This window comes from Sorex araneus, chromosome 9 (assembly GCF_027595985.1).
Source record: "Sorex araneus isolate mSorAra2 chromosome 9, mSorAra2.pri, whole genome shotgun sequence".
Taxonomy (NCBI): Eukaryota; Metazoa; Chordata; class Mammalia; order Eulipotyphla; family Soricidae; genus Sorex; species Sorex araneus.
In genome coordinates, this window is record NC_073310.1 from 37,358,430 (window position 1) to 37,376,245 (window position 17,816).

Genomic DNA, 17,816 nt, shown 5'->3' on the forward strand with positions numbered 1-17,816 from the left:
AACAAGGAAAAGTCATGCCCCAAACGGATTCACTAGTGAATTTTTCCAAACCTTCAAAGAGGACCTACTCCCATTTCCATTCAAGCTTTTTCAAGAAATTGAAGGAACAGAAACACTTCCAGTTACTATGAGGCCAATATTGCCCTCCTACCAAAAGCAGACAGAGAAACCACAAAAAAAAGAGAGAGAGAGGATTACAAGCCAATATCCCTGATGAATACAGAGGCAAAGATCCTCAAAAAAATACTAGCAAGTTGAATCCAAAGACTCAGCAAAAATATCATACACCATGACCAAGTAGAACTTATCCTAGGGATGCAAATATAGTTTGACATTGACAAGTCAATCAACATAATACACCACATCAATAAAAGGAAAGATAAAATACATATGATCATATCAATGATGGAGAGAAGGCATTTGACAAGATTCAGCAAACTTTGAGTTGAAGGGACTTTCCTCAGTATAGTCAAAGTTATCTACTACAAGCCCATACCAAGCATTAGTCTCAACGGGGAAAAAATTAGAGCATTTCCTCTAAGACCGGGAACAAGACAAGGTTACCTACTCTCACCTCTTCTATTAAATATAGTACTGGAATTACTTGCCATAGCACTTAGGCAAGAAAAGGATATCAAGGGCATCCAGATAAGAAAGGAATGAGTCAAGCTATCACTACTCACAGATAACATGATACTTTACTTAGAGAACCCTAAAGGTTCTACAGAAATACTTCTAGAAACAATAAGTTTGCATAGTAGAGTGACAGGTTACAAAATCAATACCCAAAAGTCCCTGCCTTTCCTATACGTAAATAATGAAAAGGAAGAAAGAGATATTAAAAAAAATCCCGCTCACAATAATGCCTCAGAAAATTAAGAACCTTGGAATCAGCTTAACTAAAGAGGTAAAGAACCTATACAAATAAAACTACAAAATACTACTTCAAGAAACAAAAGAGGACACTAGGGAATGGAGACACAGCCCCTGCTCATGGATCAGGAGGATTAATATCATCAAAATTGCAATACTCCCCAAAGCTTTGTAAGATTCAATGCAGTCCCTACAAGGATGTCCATGACATTTTTCAAAGAAATAAACAAAACACTTAAAGAAATAATAAAAAACGTGAAATTCATATGGAGCAATACACCCCCATGAATAACCAAAGCAATCCTTGGGAAAAAGAAGATTGATGGCATCACCCTCCCCAATCTCAAACTGTATTACAAAGCAGTAGTAACTGAAACACCATGGTATTGGGAAAGAAACAGACCCAAAGATCAATTGAACAGAATTGAATACTCTGACACAGTCTCTCGAGTATACAATCACTTAATCATTGATAAAGGAGAAAAAAATGTCAAGTGGAGCAAGGAAAGACTCTTCAACAAGTGGTGCTGGCAAAACTGGACAGCTACATGCAAAAGAATAAATTCAGACCTCTGTCTAATGACAAGCACAAAAGTTGGATCAAAATGGAGGTAAGTGGAGAAAAATGTAGGCAGAACCCTCTAAGATATTGAAGTTAAAGGCATCTTCAAGGATGAAATTCCACTGACCAAGCAAATGGAAACAAAGGTAATCAAAAAGGTAAACTAAAAAGCTTCTGCACCTCAAAAGAAACAGTCACTAAAATACATAAAGAGCCCATGAAATGGGAAAAAATATTTACCCAATACCCATCAGATAGGGGCTAAATATCCAGGATATACAAGACACTGGTAGAATTTTACAAGAAAAACACCTCAACCCCATCAAAAAATGGGAAGAAGAAATGAACAGAAACGTCCTCAAAAAAGAAATTCAAATGGCGAAAAGGCACATGAAAAAATGCTCTATATCACTAATCATCATAGAGATACAAATCAAAACAACAATGAGGTATCATCTACATCACAGCAACTGGCACTCAGCAATAAGATCAAGAACATCCAGTACTGGTGTGTATTTGGGGAGAAAGGGACTCTCATTCATTGTTGGTGGGAATGCTGACTGGTCCTTTTTAGAAAACAATTTGGACATTCCTCCAAAAACTAGTAATTAAGCAACCAAATGACCCAGCAATACCACTCCTGGAAATATATCTCAGAGATGCAAAAAATAAAAACACAGTAGTAATGATATTACACTTGTATGATTATTGCAGCACTGTTCACAAAAGCCAGAATCTGGAAAAACCCTGAGTGCCCAAAACAAATGGTTGGTTAAAGAAACGTTGGTACATCTACACAATGAAATACTATGAAGCTGTTAGAAGAGATGAAATCATAAAGTTTACATATAAGCGGATGGACATGGAAAGTATCGTTCTAAGTGAAATGAGTCAGAAAGAGAGGAATAGGCATAGGATGACTGCACTCATTTGTGGAATATAAAATAACATACTATGAGACTAATACCTAAGGACAGTAGAGATAAGGGCCAGGAGGATCACTCCACGGTTTGGAAGCTGGCCACACATGCTGGGGGAAAAGGTGATTGGGATGGAGATGGGACCACTAAGCAAATGTTAGTTGGAGGGATCGCTCAGGATGGGAGATGTGTGCTGAAAGTAGACTAACGACCAAACATGATGGCTTCTTAGTATCTATATTCCAAATCATAATGCCCCAAATTAGAGAGCGAATAAGATTGTACTTGCCACAGAAGCAGGGGGTGAGATGGAGTAAGGGCGGCAGAAGGGACAGTGGAACAATGGTGGTGGAAAATGTGCACTGGTAGAAGGATTGGTGGCTCCAGCATTGTATGAATGAAATGTAAATCAGAAAGTTTGCAACTGTATCTCATGGTGATTCAATTAAAAAAAATAATATGTCTGTTGAGGGGCTGAGTGCTAGCACAGGGGTAAAAGCAACTTGCATGTAGCCAATCCTGTTACAATTCTTGCCACGGTATTGATCCCCTGAATACCTAAGTATCACCAAGAATAATCTACATGCAGCAGGTATGGTCCGAAAACAAGGAGAGAGATTGAGGGGGGGGGAGACAGAGAGAGAGAGAGACAGTGACAGAGAGACACAGAGAGAGGGGCAGAGACAGAGAGACAGACAGAGAAAGAGAGAGAGAGTTAGAAAGAAAAGAAGGAAAAAAGAGAATAATAGAAAAGAAAGAATATGACTAATTTATTTTAAACATTTTTATCAATATGAGAACTCCATATAACATCACTAGGTGAAGTCACTGTTTCCTACTAGAGTCAGCTCTTGGGCTCAGCTCCTTGGATGAATAAAGTATGATGAAGCTTCTGAAAAGCTTGTATGTTGTTACACTTCAAGACTGATTGCATTTTAAAACAACCATCTCCTTTTATCTAACTGGATTCCCTTGGAAGCCTAGGGAAATAAGAATGGTCTAGCTAGCTGGGAAATAGATAAGTTCAAAGTCTAATCAGTTTCAAGAAAATAAAGGAAGAATAGATAGAATTTTCAAATGAGATCTTACCTGCTGGACAGTATCCAAACATTTTTTTTGAGTTTCCAAAACATCCGACTGAGATTCTGGATTAGAAAGGAAAAATACAGTCAGTATATTAAAGAAGAAATTTTCCATTTGAGGTATGGTACAAAAAAACCCTAATAACTAAAAATTTAACAAAAATATGTTAAAATACATAAGCAGAAGTCGCAAAAATATCAAACTTACCCTTCAAGCATTCTTGCAATGATGGAGAAGCCTATTTTTTCTTTCATAAAACTCATGATATTAGTAATTTAAAAAATTAAATAGCCATATGTTTATTTATACTCCAATCATAAATTTTCTTCTCAAGTGCTAGTTTTTTTTTGTGCCAGCATATACCTGCTCAAACACTCACTTAGCAATTTTATTCACTAGACTCAAATCCATACAGCGATAAAGCCCAATTTGTTTATCTTGAATGCTAGGATCTTTTTTTTTAATTTATTTATTTTTAATTAGTGAATCACTGTGAGGGTACAGTTACAGATTTATACACTTTTGTGCTTATGCTTCCCTCATACAAAGTTCGGGACCCCATCCCTTCACCAGTGCCCATTCTCCACCACCAGTAAACCCAGCATCCCTCGCACCCTCCCTAATCCCATCTCCCCCCACCCCACCCTGCCACTGTGGCAGGGCATCCCCTTCTGTTCTCTCCCTCTAATTAGCTGTTGAGGTTTGCAATAAAGGTGTTGAGTGGCCACTGTGCTCAGTCTCTAGCCCTCATTCAGCCCGCAACTCCCTTCCCCCACATGGCCTTCAACTACATTATAGTTGGTGATCCCTTCTCTGAGTTGCCCTTTCCCCAGAATGTGAGGTCAGTCTCCAAGCCATGGAGTCAACCTCCTGGTACTTATTTCTACGATTCTTGGGTGTTAGTCTCCCACTCTGTTATTCTATATGCCATAGATGAGTGCAATCTTTCTATGTCTGTCTCTCTCTTTCTGACTCATTTCACTTAGCATGAAACTTTTCATGCCGATCCACTTGAATACAAAATTCATGACCTCCTTTTTTCTAACAGCTGCATAGTATTCCATTGTATAGATGTACCAAAGTTTCCTCAACCAGTCATCCGTTCTAGGGCATTCGGGTTTTTTCCAGATTCTGGCTATTGTAAACAGTGCTGCAATGAACATACATGTGCAGATGTTGTTTCGATTATACTTTTTTGCATCTCTGGGATATATTCCCAGCAGTGGTATTGCTGGGTCAAATGGGAGCTCAACCTCTAGTTTTTTGAGAATCGTCCATATTGTTTTCCAGAAGGGCTGAACCAGTCGGCATTCCCTCCAGCAGTGTAGAAGGGTCCCTTTCTCCCCACATCCTCTCCAACAGCGGTTGCTTTTGTTCTTTTGGCTGTGTGCTAGTCTCTGTGGTGTGAGGTGGTATCTCGTGGTTGTTTTGATCTGCATCTCTCTGATGATTAGTGATGTAGAGCACTTTTTCATGTGCCTTTTGGCCATTGAATGCTAGGATCTTGACTGCCTTATCTACTGGCAAATTGCCCTGTATTTCAAAATATTGGACACTATCACTTTGGTAATGAATAATAAGGTATTAACCAGTCACATAAGCCTTAATTGTTGTACAGTCTATCATCCACTTTAGTCACATATGCATTAGTTGTATACTATCTCTCATCCCTACCTACTTATTTTGTTTTATTTTATATTTCACTGAAACATAAATTCTATACAGGCAGAATTTTGGAGATTCCTTATTTTCCTTATTGTATCTGCAGCACTTAGAAAAATTATTGTAAAATTGGGTATTTAAAATATCCATTATATTAATTATGGAACAGAAATATATAAAGAATAATCAAACCATGAAGGAGGTGCCACCATTAAGGTGGTATCCATGAGCTGGTAAAAATAGAATGAGGAGTTTATAAGGGTCAAGAAATTATTAATTTGCCTTTAGCTACTTTCTGGTCCTTTGCTTCTTTTTTTCTTTTTCTTTTTGGTGCAGTTGGAGACACACCTGGAAGTGCTCATAGCTTATTCCTAGCAGTGCACTCAGAGATCACCCCTGGAGTATTTGGGGGACCATATGTGGTGTTGGGAATCTAACTCAGGTGGACCACATACACGGAAAGTACCCTACACAGTATACTATCTTTCCAACCCCAGAACGGGCACCTATCTTCTAAAATAAAAATCATTAAAATAGGAATTAAATATGTATTAATACATGTCATGAGGAAAATGAAATATTATAAGTGCAACAGTTTCTCTACACAAATATTCTATGCAAATATTCACTGTTAATCACAAAGAAATTATTACCTTATACTGTTAAGTCACTACTCTAGATATATAAACATCAGTCTTTTGGAGAAAGATCTTTAATATCAGAGCCAGTTATCTATTAATAGTAAAGCAAATATAAATTCTGAAAAACTGTGGCTTTAGACACCTATAAATTCTCCCTCAAAATGGTATAGTCAAATTAGATTCTGGGACTTTGAACAGATGTATGAAAGGTTCTCTTCTGCCTCTGGCTAGTTAGTGCAGAACTATCCTAAGGATCTCCTAGTAGAAGAATCATGGATTTTTACATTATAAATAGATAAAGTATTTCTAGTATTTATCAACAAACAACAGGGGGACAGGTAGGGGAGATTAAGATCAAACTAGAGATTATATAAGGGCAGGGACAGAAGACACTTTGCTGGTGGTATGGTGTAATATCTTTATACATCATTACCATAAACTTTAACACTATTGGGCTAGAGAGATAGAGCACGGCAGGTAGGATGCTTGCCTTGCATATGGCTGACCCATGTTCAATCCCTGGCATGCCAAATGGTCACCAAGCACTTTCAGGAGTGATTCCTGAGTGCAGAGCCAGGACTAACCTCTCAGTATTGTCAATAGATAAAACAATAAATAAACAAGTAAAATAACGCTATTATAAACATATTACCTAAGCTATAATAAAAATGATATTAAATTGTTTTAGCTTAGTTTTTTCAGAAAAGATCTATGTGTGTGTCCGTGTGTATGTAAATACACACAGTGTTTCTAGTCCTTGACCTTTGTCCTGCCTATGTGGCTTTGCAGATGAGCACTCACTTTGCATGCATAAAGCCCTGAGGTCTATCCCCAGCACCACCAAATATTAAAAAAAAAAAAAAGAATACATGGTCTTTAGTATAAGAATGAACCTTCAATATTCTGAATACCTAAACTTTCAGTTTTTGTTTTTTTGTCTTTTATTTTTTGGTTTTGGGCCACACCTGGACACCTGGCAATATAGGGGTGTGGGGGGGCGGGGGTTACTCCTGGCTCTGCACTCAGGAATCACTCCTGGTGCTTTCCTGAGGACCATATAGGATGCTAAATATCAAACCTAGGTCAGCACTTGGAAGGCAAATGTCTTATCCACTCTACTATCTCTCTGACCCCTGAACTTTCAGTTTAAATGGTTGTTTGAATTAAATTAATTTTTCATCAAAATCCCTTTCACTGTACTTTTTTTCCCCGCTGTACTGTATTGCCTTGAACAATGCACTACAATATCTAAAAGAAACTTGCACATTAAAATAGTTTCCAAAGCCATAGGCTCTATTGTTCTATTGTACAGGATCAAGATTACACACGATCAAGATAACAGGGAATAACAATAAACTATAAATTTGGTATACTGCAGGATCAAAATTCCATCAAGAGATAAAAATGAGTAAGCTGTAGAGTTAAAAAAAACTCTTCCATAAGCAGTAGAGTTGGAATTCCACAGGATCAAATGAAAGAGAATAACTATAAAGTTTGTGTTCTAGAAGATCAATATTTTAAGATGGAAAAAAATGGAAGAGAATAACCACACTAGAAAATAAGGAAAAATGAATGAGAGCTGCAAGGAGAAACAAAACTGTCAAATGCAGTAAAAAGTAAAAACTAAAAATGAAAAACAAAGGAAGAAGATACAAGGAGAAACAGTAAAAAGAACTGTGAGAAATAGGAAAAGTGGTATCACAATAAAGTGAAAAATAAACTGACTTCCAAGTGCCAAATTCAGACTAGAGTCATTGTACAGGTGTATTTGAGAAATCTGTTTTTACTTCTAACATTCTTGAAATGATCACTCCTCATGCAAACTCCAGTGGCATTTGAACCAACAGTCTCCTTGTCTAGCATGTGATGTGATTTTGGAAATTGCCTCTGCTCAGCAACAAAACTGACAATCACCAACTAAATATCTGCCAGTTCTTAAGGCAACAGTCAAATTTGCAAATACTTCACTTAACCTACTTAAGAATTAAAATTAACTATTTTTGGGAAATAAAATCATTCCTATGAAGCCAAGTAGGAGAAAGACCATTCCTCACAAAACTAAAAATGTTGCATTTTTCAAAACTACTTTATAAAGATCTGAGCATAAATTAAAGTCATGCATTTTTCTTCTAAATGTTTCAGAAAAGATCACAAAATATAGCTGTAAATTGTAAAAACAATATATTATACTTGCTGAGTTTTACATTGCATAGAAAGAATAGTAGCAAAATAAATAAGACATGCCTCTGTGCCAAAAATTGGAAGAAAATCAGTCCTATTTTTAAAATTTTGTATTAAATCACCAGTGAGATAGAGCATGACAAAACTGCTCATGATTGCATTTCAGTGTGTTCATACAGTGTTCTAAACACCCATCCCTCCACCAGTGTCACCAGTTTCCCTCCCATCACCCCATTAGCAGCCTGCCTCTATGGCAGGCACTTTTCTATTTTCTCTCCTCTGTCTCTCTTTTCTCTCTCTCTCAATCTCTTTCTCTCATTTCACTCTCTCTCTCTCTTTCTCTCTCTCTCCCTCCTTTCTCCCTTCCTCCCTCTCTCCTTTTGGGCATTGTGGTTTGCAATATAGATACTAAAAGGGCATCAGGAATATCCCTTTACCTAATTTTAACACTCAGTTCTTGTTTAGCTTGATCATTCCCAGCTATTATTGTCATAATGGTCCTCTTCTCTATTTTACCTACCTTCTGCCCCACATACACTTGGGTTGATTCCAATCATTGGCCAGTCCTCCTAGTCCCTGTTTTTGTTGGTCATGGAATAGTTTTCTACTATGTATTTTTTTACATACCACAAATGGATGCAGTCACTCTATATCTTTCCCTCTCCTTCCAACTCTGTTCACTCAGCATGATACTCTACAAGTCTAACCATTTATAAGCAAATTTCATGATTTCATTTTTCCTAACAGCTGTGTAATATTCCACTTTGTAAATGTATCATAGTTTCTTTATCCATTCGTCTATTCTCAGGCACTCAGATTGCTTCAAGATTCTGGCAATTGTGAATAATGCTGCAATGAACATAGAAGTGCAGATAGTGTTTCTGGTGTGTTTTTGCATCCCCAGAATATATTTCCAGAAGTGGTATTACTGGGTCATATGGGAGCTCAATTTCTAGGTTTTGAAAGAATCTCCATATTGTTTTCTAAAAAAGCTAGACCAGTAAGCATTCCCATCAGCAAGAATAAGGTTCCCTTTCTCCCCACATCCATGCCAGCACTGATTTTTCTTTTTCAACTGTTTATGTTTACAACATAAAAAATACAACATAATTTCTACAAGTGAATTAAGCAGCCTATAAACATTTTACATTTTAACTTAAAACTCAGTTATAAAAACTAGTAAGTTAAAATATCTTAAATAATATACTTCAGAAGCTGGAGCGATAGCACACGGGTAGGGCATTTGCTTTGCATAAGGCCAATCTGGGTTCGATTCTCAGCATCCCATATGGTCCCCTGAGCACCGCCAGGAAATAATTCCTGAGTGCATGAGCCAGGAGTAACCCTTGTATATCTACGGGTGTGACCCAAAAAGCCAATATATATATATAAATTAAATTGAAGTATATATATATATACACACTTTTATAAACATATATACTTTTATATATATACACTTTAATTTTAAACTACTCAATTTAATTTAAAAAGAATTCATTTGGAATCATATAGTAGAGATTGCACTTATATTGCATGCAGCTGACTTCAATTTGCCCCACGTGGTTCCCTGAGCACCACAGAGTGCTCCAGAGTCTCTCCACCACTAAGACCCAAGTAGTCCCCAACACTTTATTCCCTTACGGTCCAGTTTACCAAGAATCACTGAGAAGGGCCCCCAAGCCTCCTAAACCCCACTTGAAAGACAAAAGAATTTATGTCATTAAACTTTTTCAAATAACATAACCTAAGATTATTTGAGTAACAAATGACAACTATTTTTAATTCTGGTATACCATGCATATCCAGAATGAAATTTTTTTTTATTAAATTGAGTAGTTTTAGTTATCTATGCAGACCGACATCCACAACTCTGATCCTTTACCTGCTCCATTTTCCAGGCCCATATTCATACCCTGTGCCCATACCTCTGCTTGACACTACTAAACTACAAGGATGTGTAAGCTCTATCCATCATACCTTTCACTGTGCACACTTGTACTTCCTGGGTAAACCCACAGACTGAGGGGTAACTTCAGTTGCTGACAAGGGCTTCACACTATTAATACCTCATTTCTGGCTTCATGTACAACCCCATGGAAAAGTCCTCACAAAGGTAGTGATGGTGTAATAAAGTTATAGAGCCTTAAATCATAGCTTGAGGAGAAGCAGGACCAAGGTGGTATTAAACAGACCTAAAATCAACATCAGGTCTCAAAATCACAAACCAGAAAATAAAAAAAAATATCTGGGATAATGCCAGCAGAGGGAAAACAGCAACACTCAGCTAAATCCCTCAGAGGGATCCCTAGGGGGTGAACTAAAGATTCAGAGCACAATAGACACAACAAAGGAACTGAATGAAAGCCCTCAAGCTCACTGAGTAAAGAAAATTGCACAGAAGATTCAACCAGTAGTAATCAGCATTACAAAATTGTTTGTGAGTGCATTCAGTCATACAGTGTTCCAACATCCATCCCTCCACCAGTGTAATTTCTCAGCATCAGTGTCTCCAGTTTCTCCCTCCCCTCACCCCCTGCCCCCAGCCTGCCTCTATGGCAGGCACCTTTCTTCTCTCATCTCATTCTCTCTCTCATTTTATGCAATATGATTTGTGGTACAGATGCCGAAAGGTTATCATGCATATCCTTTTACCTCCTTTCAACACTTAATGGATGTGGGGAAAAAAGGACCCTCATTCATTGCTAGTGGGAATGTTGACTGGTTCAACCTTTTGGAAAAACAATAAAAACTAAAAAAAACTAAACTGAGCTCCCATTTGACCCAGCAATACCACTTCTGGGAATATACCATGGGGGTCCAAATACACTCAGCATAAATACCAGCTGCACTTCATTGGAGCACTATTCACAATAGCCAGAAGCTGGAAACAACCTGAATGCCCGAGAACAGACATATGGTTGAAGAAACTATGGCATATCTACATGTTGGAATACTACACGGCTGTTAGAAAAATTGAGGTCATGAAATTTGCATATATATACATGTATATATATATATATATAATAGAATCTTGCATGGCAGAGAGAGCATGGTCAAGCTACCTGTGGCATATTTGATTTGTCAAAAACAGTAAAAATAAAGTAACAGTGACAGTAACAATTCCACTGATCCTGAACATGACAGGGATGAATGGAAACATTACTGGCACCCGTTCAAGCAAATTGATGAGCAATGGGATGACAGTGATACAGTGATATATATAAAACAGTATAATATATATACATATATATGTACATATACATATATATAACAGTATGACACTAATAATAAATGCCAGGGAACATGAGCCAAAAGGACTGGTCAATAATGTGGGAGATGGATGGCAGTTAAGATAGAGGAGGATCCATTATGACAATACTAGTTGGAAATGATCACTCTGGGCAATCGCTAAGATAATGACTTTAGAGTCACCAAGATAAGGATGTTTAATAAATTCAAAGAAGTGATACTACAGGTAGCAAATAAAGCACCAGAAAGTTTTAGAGTGGAAATAAGCCGATTCCAATCAGAAGTGGCAGAAACAAAGGGCCTGGTAGGTGAAATAAAAATCTCAGTGGAAAGTTTTAGTAACAGAGTAAGAGCAGCTAAGGGAAAATATTAGAGTTAGTGAGCTCCAGATGAGATGAGAAAAGCTCCAGAAAAATAGCATAACATGGGAAAATTCTGAATAGAAATAAATACACCAGAGAGCTATGAGATAAGATTGAGATGAACAATATAAGAATCAATATAAGTCTCTCAGAAATAGGAAGGCAAGGTCAATAAAGAACCACTAGTCAACGATATAGTACCAGAAAATTTTCCAGACTTAAGGAGTGCAGGCACAAAGACTCAAGATAACCAAAGGGTCCCAACCAAAATAGGTCCAAATAGGAAAACTCCAATACAATTGTAATAAGAAAAACAGAAGCCAAAGACAGAAACATAACAGTGAAAGCAACAAGATCAAAGAAGGAACTTACATACAAAGGAATTCCTTTAAGATGCATGGTAGACATAGCAAATGAGACTCTACAGAGAATTGTGGGATACAGTAAGGAAAACTCAAGTGAAATGAACACTTTAACAAGAATACCTATCCACCATCACTCCAATTTGAAGGAATAATACAAAGCAGGCTGATGGGTGGGAAGAAAATGGAGGTTGCTTTTGGTGGAGGGAAGTGGAACACTGGTGAAGGAATTGATGTTGAAACATTATATTCCTGAAACCTAATCATGAATAACTTTGTAATTTTATGGTGACTAAATTAAAAAAAATTCTAATACAAATCTTCATGGACAGTAAACAGCTTAAGAAATACATAGTCCTGAAGCCATTTTTTAAATTTTATTTTAATGAATCACCCTGAGATAGTTACAGACTTACAAACTTTCGTGATTGCGTTTCAGTCATACAATGTTCAAGTATTCAGCCCTCCACCAGTGGCCATTCTCCGCCACCAATGTTCCCAGTATTGCTCCTGCCACCCCCTCCCCTTCCCACCCCCTGCCTCTGTGGCAGGCTCATTCTCTCTTACTCTCTCTCTCCTTTTGGGTGTTATAGTTTGCAATAAAGGTACTAAGTGGCCATCATTTCCACAGTCTATTTTCAGCATGCGTCTTCCATTGCGAGCAAGCCCTCCAACCATCATTTATTTAGTGTCTCTTCTCTATCCCAGCTGCCTTTCTCCCTAGCACGTGAGACCAGCTTCCAAGCTGTGGAGCAATCTTCCTGACGGTCATATAAGTGGATGGACATGGAGAGTATTATGCTAAGTGAAATCAGTCAGAAAGAGAGGGACAGACATAGAATGACTGCACACATTTGTGGAATATAAAGCCAATTTTTTAAAAGTATTTAAGAAGCAGCATGTGTGTTGCTGTGGGTTAATGTGTGGCCAGAGTACATGTGTTACCTGCATTTTCCCTATTGTGATGGGGAAAATGCAGCTCTTAGCTCCCTCACTTTCTTTCCCCTTCCTCATACTTTCTAAATAAAAGCTGTTTTCACTTCAAAAAATGTTTTAAAGTAGCTTCCTTAAAATATGAGAAAAACTTTCACAAGCATATTGAACTTTAGGGTAAACAGGGTAAAAACCCATAAAAGCCTGGAAAATATTTTTTCAGACAAATAATTCCTTTAAAAAGACTGGGAGTACTTTCTTATACCAGACACTTTAAATTTAAAAAGACTACAAGGGACAAGGATGATCATTTTGTAATGATCAAGGGATCCATAAATCATAGAGTCACATTCCTAAACATAAACATGCATCTATTGATGGTCCACCAAATACTTAAAACAACTGCTAATAGACATGAAGAAAGACATTGACAGAAACACAATAGTAGTAGAAGATTGTAACATTCCTCTATTACTGCTGAAGAAATCAACAAGGCAAAAACTCAACAGGGAATCAGTAGTGTTGAAGAAATAATAGAATAGATAGGCTTCCATGCCCAAAGTGTTGAGTACATATCTTTCTCCAGTGAACACAAGACATTCTCCAAAAAAGACCACATTCTGGGTCACAAGACGTATCTTCATAAAATCAGGAAGAACAAAATCTTATGAACTATCTTTTCAGGACACAATGCTTTGGAAGACAAAAATAAACAGAAAGGGGGAAAAACTCAAACATTTCAAAATTAAACAAACAATATAAACTTTAAAAGGATTCTCTGATCAAAAAGTTATGGCTATATCCATAAAAGAAAGAAAGATCAAAAGATGTACTGAAAGAAAGATATCAAAGAGAAAAACAGGGAGGGAGGGAGGGAGGGAGGGAGGGAGGGAAGGAAGGAAGGAAGGAAGGAAGGAAGGAAGGAAGGAAGGAAGGAAGGAAGGAAGGAAGGAAGGAAGGAAGGAAGGAAGGAAGGAAGGAAGGAAGGAAGGGAGGGAAGGAGGGGTTGAAGAGAGGGAGGGAGGGAGGGAGGGAGGGAGGGAGGGAGGGAGGGAGGGAGAGTGTGAGGGAAGGAGGGAGAGGATGGGAGGGTGGGAGGGTAGGAGGGATCAGTGAGGAAGCAGCAAATGGTAAGGCAATGTAACTGGAGAATTGATCTACAGAACTGAGCTCACCCTCTGGAGCAGGGGTCGATTGGAGGGGTCTGAGGACACTGATGGAAGAATGTGGGAATTTTGGTGGTGAATGTGCTGTTAAGAAGCTGTATGCATAAAAATATCACTAACTGCATTGTAAATCATAGTACCTCCATTAAAAGAGGAAATGGAATTACATGGAAAAAAGAACCATGTAATTCTCCACAAAGAGGCGAAATCTATATGATGTGCTCATTCAATTATTTAAGAATAGGAATTTGCCCCTTATTACCAAAAAAAGACATCTATACAGGCTTTAATTAGCATATGGAAAAGAACAATTTATGCTGATTTCACAAAACTAAATGAAAAGTAAAAATTATCTACAAAAGATTTAGTCAATGAGTTATAGTTTATAGTATCCCCACATCAAATGAAAAGCTAAGAGATGAATCACTGTCAAAGTCCCTTGTTGTTTTGGACAATTTTTGCATTACCTTAATGAACATGTTAAACTGGGGAAAATATGAAAAAACATTCATGATGCTTATTTTCATAATACCACAAGAATCTCTTTCATTAGCGCATACTGGAGATATTTCTCTTGAATAATAGAGACCAGAATTTATGTACTTCTTTGAAATATGGATTTTTAATTAATAAACATAGGGGATAATACATAGCTATGTAAAAATAGCTAGTCTCGGGGCCAGAGAGATAGTACAGTAGGTAGAATGGTTTATTTGCACACATCTCTCTGGGTTCGATCACCATTATCCCATACGATTCCCTAAGCCCCACCAGGTATGATCCCTGGGAGAAAATTCAGATTTAAGCTTGGTGTTGCCCCCAATTTTTCTAAGACATTTTTTATGAAATAGATCTCCATGAGCTAGCTCACTTGGCTTTATAATTTATTCTATCCAAAGTTACTTTCATTTTGATCTATTTTCATTTGTAATACTTTAGATAACAAAGGTGAGTTATAAATCCTGAAATCAACATGCAAAATGTACTTCTTACCATGTCTCTACTAACTCTTCCTCATATATTTTCCTTCAGGATTTTCTGTGCCAATTTTTTTTAATTAAAAACAGTTATTTGAAAAATAAAATCATACAATTTGCTGCTATGAGGATGGATCTGGAGATTATCATTCTGAATAAAGTTAGTCAGAAGGAAAGAGGCAGAAATAGATTGAGCTCTCTCTTATGTGGAAATTAAGAAAGATAGGAAATAAATGTCCAACAGCAAAAAAAATCCCTGAGAATTGGTTTTTATTAGAAGAATATTATTGCAGGATAGACAGGGTAGATGGGGATAGGCCAGGGAGGAAGGAGAACACTGGGAAAATGATGGAGGGAATCAGATGCTTTGGTAGAGGGTATGATGCTGGAATGTTTTATGCATGAAACCTGACCATTAATAGTATTGTCAATTGTGGGGTGTGTGTGTGTGTGTGTGTGTGTGTGTGTGTGTGTGTGTGTAGAGAGAGAGAGAGAGAGAGACAGAGACAGAAACAGAGACAGAAACAGACAGAATCAGTTCTTAAGTTCATTCTGTTGGCCATTAACATCTTTATAGGAAAAAGATATATAAAGAAACAAGAAAGATAAAACGCACATTCACATCTAGAAATCCCACTCCTGTTCTCTATGAATTTGTAAATTAAGGTTAATTCTCTCTGAGATTTTGTATCCATTGATAACCTTTGGAATTGGATATTGTGTCCCTAAAATGGTCCACAGGCTGTTTTGGCACACACATAAAAATCTATCTCATTCAATCCCTTTGTACCACGTGGTCCCCTGGGGCCCCCGGGAATAAACCCTAAGCATCTCTGGGTGTAGCACAAAACACTGAAGGAAAAACGAAACAGAAAATTTAACTGGCCATGAGAAGAATAACTGGTACCCAAAGTCAGTAGAAGAGATAAGATAATAAAAAATATTGTGGCGGGACAGGGAAATAGTTCAAAAGACTGGAAATCCAGGCCTGGAATGCACAGGTCCTTAAAACTGCATGGTCTCCCTAGTTCCACTAAGCATACCTTTGGTGGCTCCAGTACCACTGGGGACCGCTACCCCCACGTAAGTGTACACATTTTTAAAAAATCAAAAAGAAAGCACAAAGTATCAAAGAAACCATGAGCTAATTATTTGAAAGGATAAACAATATTGATAGAGAGAACCTTAAGCTAGCCTCACGAAGAAAATTATTTGACAAGGGAATGATTCCTGAAAAATGATGATGACCTGTATTCTTTTCACTTGTGGCTCAGATGATAATATTTCTGCTCAGTCCAATATACCAAAATGAAGCAAAAAAAAAAAAGAAGGAATAATCAAATTCCAGAAACATTGTTACACAAATATAACTTTTTATTCTATATGATAAAGTGTTTTTTAGTTTTAGGCTTAGAAATTGTCTTCTTACTAAATGCCTAATAAAAGTAATACCAATCTGGCAAGCTACCAAGAGTTTCCTGCCCGCCTGGGAGAACCTGGCAAGCTCCCCATGGCATATTCAATATGCTAAAAACAGTAACAATGATGGGTCTCATTCCCCTGACTCTGAAAGAGCCTCCAATGTGGCACCTTTGGGAAGGAGCCACATTGGAGAGGCTGCTAAAATATCAGGGCTAGGACGAATGGAAACATTACTGAGACCTCTCAAGAAAATCGACTATCAACGGGATGAATATGATGATGATGATGATGATGAATACTAATCTGATGCTATATTTCCAAGTAGCACTGTAGCTGTATTCCCAAGTAACAATGCAAATACTTTAAGAAAACAAAAGAAAAAACTAAGAGGGAAAAATGAGAAAAATAAATATTATATTTGCATGTTGTGTAATCTTTAAGTGATTACTTAAAATTTAATAAAATATCTACCTTTACTTATCTCTCAAGTTTTCTCTGAAGAAGTCACATGACTAAAGAAAGCTACAAAGAGAGTTATAAAGATGAGAAAGGACACCCAACACCCCTTTGAAGGCAAAAGACAGAAATATTCCATAAGACACAGTCTACATATATACAAAGCTTTGAACTCCACCACGTATTTGAAATAATAGTACTAAAGTGAGATTACACAATAACAACTGGGACAATCTCATCGTCACATTCCTCCAAACTCCCAGCTGCTAGGAAAGTGAAGCAGAAAATTTTTCTATTTACCAAGCCTCCCATTGATTTCATAAACTTCTCTGCAGATTATAACTGGAGATATAGAAGAGTGGCGACTCAGTTAGCAGAACACTAATATTTTGTAATGCACTTTCAGAACAGTTGCTGCTCCTGGGTTCCTACCTGTTTCAGTATCCTTGAGTCTCTGTTCTTCACTGGGAGATTTAGATGATGGCCAAACGGAGGATTCTCTCCTGGGAAACTGCCCTTCCGTGTAATTCAGTGAGTGTGTGGGTTGACTAACTGCAGCCCAAGTATAAAGTTGATCTTGCTACATTTTAGGATAAAAAAAAAAAAGACCTGTTACTTCAATCATGGACAAATCATCTTCTTGACTTACAGACTTTCTATCATACACATAAACATACATAACAAACACCTGTAATTTATATATGCATATATATGCAAAACATTAAATTGAATTTTCAACTATTTAACTCATACTAATTTATATAAATAAAAATTCATGCAATCACTTAATTTTCAACTATAGCACTCACACTGCACTGTCTCCCGTTGTTCATCGATTTGCTCAAGCGGACACCAGTAACGTCTCCATTGTGAGACTTGTTGTTACTGTTTTGGGCATATTGAATATGCCCATGAGTAACTTGCCAGGCTCTGCCGTGTGGGCGCACTCTCGTTAACTTGCTGATCT

General features: G+C 37.3%; 1 protein-coding gene across 1 annotated transcript in view; it reads right to left on the bottom strand.

The window, feature by feature from the left end:
- The window catches only part of FMN2 (formin 2), a 330,212-nt gene that overhangs the window by 245,055 nt on the left and 67,341 nt on the right, over positions 1 to 17,816 (bottom strand). The window contains exons 3-4 of the mRNA XM_055146884.1: positions 17,282 to 17,429; positions 3,445 to 3,500 (exon numbers count right to left, since the gene is read on the bottom strand). Of these exons, the coding sequence (XP_055002859.1) occupies positions 3,445 to 3,500; positions 17,282 to 17,429 (204 nt within the window). The remainder of the gene's footprint in view (positions 1 to 3,444; positions 3,501 to 17,281; positions 17,430 to 17,816) is intronic.